General features: G+C 38.6%; 1 protein-coding gene across 1 annotated transcript in view; it reads left to right on the plus strand.

Annotated features, from left to right (window-relative positions):
• The window catches only part of MTUS2 (microtubule associated scaffold protein 2), a 477,685-nt gene extending 472,459 nt beyond the window's left edge, over window positions 1-5,226 (plus strand). The window contains exons 15-16 of the mRNA XM_075198945.1: window positions 91-3,548; window positions 3,888-5,226. Of these exons, the coding sequence (XP_075055046.1) occupies window positions 91-301 (211 nt within the window). The 3' untranslated portion in view covers window positions 302-3,548; window positions 3,888-5,226. The remainder of the gene's footprint in view (window positions 1-90; window positions 3,549-3,887) is intronic.
• The last annotated feature ends 774 nt before the right edge of the window (window positions 5,227-6,000 follow it).

Raw genomic sequence — 6,000 nt, forward strand, 5'->3', positions numbered from 1 at the left:
TAATAATAATTTCTTTTTATATGTTCCACTTTGTAAATTGGAATCACCATGGCAGATTGTAATTTGTTTGTGTGTGTGTTTCTTTTAAAGACAATTATCTGTTGAAAACGCCACTCTACATGAGAGTGTTGAAAAGGAGAGCAAGGAGAAGAAAAGGCTAAGCCGTACCAATGAAGAACTGGTTTGGAAACTCCAGTCTGCCGAGTCCATGAGTCCCATTAAAAATCCATCATCGCCTATTAACCACTCGTCGTCTTCAAGTCCTCTATCGCCCTCTAAAATCAATTCGGCTCAGAGATGACACAGCAGCAGTAAATAATGGACATACTTTTTTTCCATGCAGATTATTTTCCAAATGTGCTTACAGTAAGCAGTCCTTTGAGTCATGTGACTACATGTGAAATCCCATGTACCTATTTTGTACACTAGATATGAAGGTACGCTAAGACCTCCTGTCTTTCATATAAACTTCAAGCCAAGGAAACAAAAACATTCCACTGAAACAATAACTCAAATGTAGAAACCACGTCAATATTTCAGGTTACATACAGTCCAATATGCTGGGGTTATATATACAATATGTTTATTGTATACATGATTGCACACACTTTACAGGTTAATTTGTACATAGATGCTAATATGTACATACGGAACTGAAAGCTGGTGTTTTTTCTTTTTTTATGTTTTGCTTTTTGGATAATTGCTGATGTGTTTGATCAGCTGTTTTCTAACCTGTGCCTATGTCTTCTACCTGAATGGGACATGTTCTGTCCATCCTGTTTGTACTGCTTATTGTAACAAGGTAACACTGATCTAAACAGACATGAAAAAGCGCCTTCCAAATGGTACCACACAATCACCAGCTCTATCAAGTTATTACAGAACAATGCTGCCTACGCAATAATCCAATGCTTCGCTCGCATGTCAGGCCGTTGCTTTCCTGTGTGTGGTTTGTAACAAGGCCCTACTGGATATTTCTCTTCTTTTGGATATTTGTGAGATTTAGGCTTTTATTACATGGCCATCGGGGGGTGCTGTGCTTTTGCTCTAACATGAAAAAAGCCAAGCCAGGCCTCTTGAAATGTACATATGTTAGATTTTACCTGCAAACCTTCAGTGATCCCACTTACAACACCAACTGGATCGTTAAACAAAGACGTTTTATGCCCATCGGCTTGGACCCTGTTACTCTGTATTTTAAAAAAAACAAAACATTTGTGTGTTAGTCCTAGATCCTGATTAATCTTCCATGTTATTATTCTTTTGTGTAAAAAAAAAATATATATATATATACACTGTTTACATGATAGATTTTTTTTTTCCTGTACATTTTGTAATGCACATGTGAATACAGGATTCTGCCTGCAGAGAAGCACCTAATTTATAGTTTGTTTTGATTGGGAGTGGTTTTATAGGTCAGCAATCCCCACATGTGAATGGATAGAAACTTGGTAGAAATATTTATTTTGGAATGTAATGAACCTTATTACAAGTTTAGTGTACTTTTGTACTTGTTTGTTATTTAATTAGCCATGTCTTCATAGACTTGCTGATGCGCGGTATTCACCTTTTCCACTGTGATAAAACACTGCAGGAAACATTGGCTTTTTACTAAATAAATGCAGACCACTCTGGGATATATTAATGAGGCTAGACAAAAAAGAGGGTAAATCATGTTTTGTAATGGCACAAAAAGAATAAATGTATGGTTATTGTTTTAATTCATAATTGAATGAAGATAAAATCATATCTTTAAAGGCCCACCAATAACTTTTCAGCTCTCTAATGGAGTAATGATGAAATAAACATGTATATCCAATAATATTCCTGTCGCACAGCTCCTCATATTTTTGTAACTGTGTAGCAAGACTAAGGGGTAGATTTACTAAACTGTAGGTTTGAAAAAGTGGAGATGTTGCCTATAGCAACCAATCAGAATCTAGTTATCATTTATTTAGTACATTCTACAAAATGACAGCTAGGATCTGATTGGTTGCTATAGGCAACATCTCCACTTTTTCAAACCCACAGTTCAGTAACTATACCACTAAAATCTTCAAAGTCACTTAGAGAAGAGGCTAAGCTCCCTCCACAGCTGCAAGCTTTCACAACACTACAGTCCCTTTGCTTAGCATATTACCAAGTAAATTAACTCAAGATATCAAAGCTTTTCATTTAACAAATTGCAAACAATATAACTCTTGTCCTTGTAATAATATTATTAATAATAAACATAATGACATTATAATTTTGTTTGTCGTGCCCCTGCAAAATTAAACACTCAAGGACCGCGGACATATAATGATGAAATTGTAGAATACGTGCTTGGATTTACCAAACAATACATTTTTGAAAAAATCTTATCTCAGGAACTACCCATGTTTTATTCATTAAACAAATACTGTATTTCTAGAATACATTATTTTTCACTATAGTGCCCCGTTTGCTGTTTCCGCATTACTTCCAATTACAGAAGAGCTATAATAACTGATTCAATACATTAATCACACTGGCTCCATTGTTTTACAGTGGTTGTGGGACACAGAGGTGGGAGGTGAGGACCACAGCAAATTCTGTAGGGCCCTTAATTTGAGACAAGCATTTCTTGAGATGGTCTATTCCTTGCTCCTTCTATCCATGAACATAGCTGGATCTATCTGTGTGACTAGCCAAATATTCACTCATGGCGTGATGGAAGTACTGAGTCCCTCTTCTGACATTAGTCAGCCACAGCTATGGGCTGCACGTTGTTGGCAATCTGCTGCTTTGCCAATTTCTGTCACCGTAAGCTGTGAGGGGCAAACGCAGGATTTGTAGAGGGGGGTTTCCACATCACGCCGGCAGAGGGCATGACTAGCATGCAGGGGGGTGTGGCTATAATTTAGGCAGTGCTTTGTTGCTCTCCAACTCTTCCTATCGCCATAATATACATGGGCAATGCTGTGTGCACTACTGTTAGGTGCTCACAGCAGAGCTGTGTGAAGCAGAAGCAAGGTCCAGCCACCTCAATTATACAGTGCCCCAGGCTTTGAGGGGGGTTTCCAGGCACTAGGCCGATGGCTGTCATTTTTTATGGCATTTCCTGGCTCAGTATCTCATCCTGTAGCATAAAGTCTTTGTTATATAACAAAGTGTAACCATACTACTTTATAATGGGGGGGGGGGCAACTCATTATAAAATTGTCTAAATCTAAGATTTTCCCTATAGATCTCCCTTTCAGGGCCACAGAGTGAGCTAGGTCTCAATGTGGTGGATACATGGGCCCCACATTGATGGGATGAATGATACATGCTCCCTTAAATAGCAGAACTGCGAGGGCCCCATGCCTGAGCCTCACTCAGTTCAGAAGTACCCTCTCTGATGTAATAGTAACTCTATTACACTCTATTATCTGTAATACTAACTTCTCCCTGGCTGACAACTGGAAAAGGTTTGATAGTAAGAGGTGTCACTGGACCTGAACCTTTCATCTTCTTACACTGTAGACAGGCAAACGTTTTGTAGGCTGAACCAGTATTCTTGGGAATCCGGTGTATCCGGCAGCACGGTGTCTAAGTGTTTAGCACTTCTGCATCGCAGCGCTGAGGTCATGAGTTCAATTCCCGACCATTGGCTTATCTGTGTGGAGTTTGTATGTTCTCCCCGTGTTTGCGTGGGTTTCCTCCGGGTGCTCCGGTTTCCTCCCACACTCCAAAAAACATACTAGTAGGTTAATTGGCTGCTATCAAAAGTTGACCCTAGTCTCTCTCTATCTGTCTGTGTGTATATTAATTTAGACTGTAAGCTCCAATGGGGCAGGGACTGATGTGAATGAGTTCTCTGTACAGCGGTGCGGAATCAGTGGCGCTATATAAATAAATGGTGATGATGATGATCCATTCACTAGGGACTGGTGACATTACATTTTAGAATGATGGAGAGGCTGTTTTGTCATGAATATTGGTTCCGCTCACAAAAGGGCTACCTCCAATATGTGGAGGTGATAGGTATAATTTAAGGGGGAGGGTAAAATATCCATTTACACAAACTAATATGATGGTAGGATCACATGAACTAAGATCGTACATAAGATGTTATCTGATTGTGAATTGTGATATAGCAGCAAAGGCTGGAGATGAGATTATGTTCATCAGGTTAGTGTTACTGTGTCTGTAGACTAGAACGCCAGTCATGTGTTTTGTAGGATGAGGGAAATGCTTAGTTTTCCTTTAAAAATAAAAATCAAGAATCATTTTTATATCCCATGTAAATCTAGATATACAGTAATTTCATTTTGTAACTTATTTTACGGCAAAGAATCCGTTATGGTTATTCAGGTCACCTATTATTTTGTTGTCTATTGAGGGATTTTACTGAATAGACCTTTTTCACCAACCACAACAGTGACATCTGCTGGCCATAAGAATGTACTACAACACAATAAAATGAGCACAAAGAATACAATTTTTTTTTTTGTAAAATTCCCATTTTACTTATCACAATATTTGAATGTTTTAAATAGTAATAGTTGATCTCCTTAAAATATTAACAAGTAATGCAGTGAAAATGACAGATACCCCTGTCTTAAATATTTAATCGGAATACTGTTGTTATCCCATTGAATGTCTGCATATAACATAAAGGGGGATAGTTATAAAAATTGGTGCAAAGGAAAAAGTTGCTGTGAGCCATCAGGTGCTCACATAGTGGCACAATAGTCATCATTGCTCTGGTGAGTGCAGAGGCGGAACTAGCAAGCAGTTGATTGGTTGCTATGGGTTACAGCACATTTTTCCTGTACATCAGTTAACAAGCCTTTGATTGGTTGCTATGGGTTACAGCACAGCCCATTTTTTCTGTACACCAGTTTTCATAAATGTTGTCCAATAACTTACATTTTCTCTAAAACAAATACCTATATCCTCAGCCACAAAGTACTTTGTAAAAAGTATCTATTTAAATAAATGAATAAAATGGTTGTATTCTTTGTCTAATGCTCTTTGGTTTAACACTGCAGCTTACGATTAAGATAGCAATAAGTGTGGTTGTATTGCTGTATGGTATGTCTATAGCCTGCGCACCGTAGATATATACATTGTGAGCTCTGTGTTGTGTGTCCTCTCGCCTACATACATGACACCTGTCTGTTTCATCGCTGACATCTCTTTTTTATTTGTTGTTTTTTTTTATGAGCAACTGAAAGTTTGGTGGTTTCCAATGTCACAAATAAAAATATCCTCACAATATATTATTTTGCTTCGTCTTATCATAGTGGGAATCCCCATGATGTGTTACGTAAGGTATCAAAATGATGGTTTTACATGAGCAAATACATTGTCAAATAAAGTCAGTATAAGGCAATAATCACATAGTTACAGTACAATAGAGGCCTGCACCAGTCATTGGTTTGCAGCTGAATACACCAGGGTAAGGAAAGCGGCAATTGCAGGTTTTACAGATGCTTAAATGGTCGTTATTCTTCACTTATGTACTGTTCTATGTGTGTATATCTATAAACTTTAGAAACTATTTTGCAACAGAAAACTATTTGGTTACCACAACCTCCACTTAGAGGGGATAGAACTGTCTCATTGATGGTGATAGGCTAGGGGTCAAGGCAGCAGCAAGGGGCATGGCCAGGGTTGGCTGAAAAAGACAACTCTGGACTGGACGTAAGTCTGGGACGACTCTCTTGCAGGAGACGGCTTGTGGTCTTTGGACCATACATGAAACAAATGGCAAGAATGGAAATAGAAGTGAAACATGGAGGAAATCATAAATAAGGTACGGTATGGACCATGCCAGTGGACACAGAGCAGAAGTGGGAAAGGTAAAATGCAAGAAGACAAGACAAGGAGCAATGGCAATATTTGCCTGGGGTTTATATGCTCCATGGAAGTACATGTCTGTAACTAAATGATGTCCCTTCTATTAGTTGCTGCAGCAGATGAAAAGTATGCTGGTTAGGTGAGATTATGCACCACTACATGTCAGAGCAGGGGCTGCCCCTTTACTCAGTC

Source organism: Mixophyes fleayi, chromosome 2 (assembly GCF_038048845.1).
Source record: "Mixophyes fleayi isolate aMixFle1 chromosome 2, aMixFle1.hap1, whole genome shotgun sequence".
Lineage (NCBI taxonomy): Eukaryota > Metazoa > Chordata > Amphibia > Anura > Limnodynastidae > Mixophyes > Mixophyes fleayi.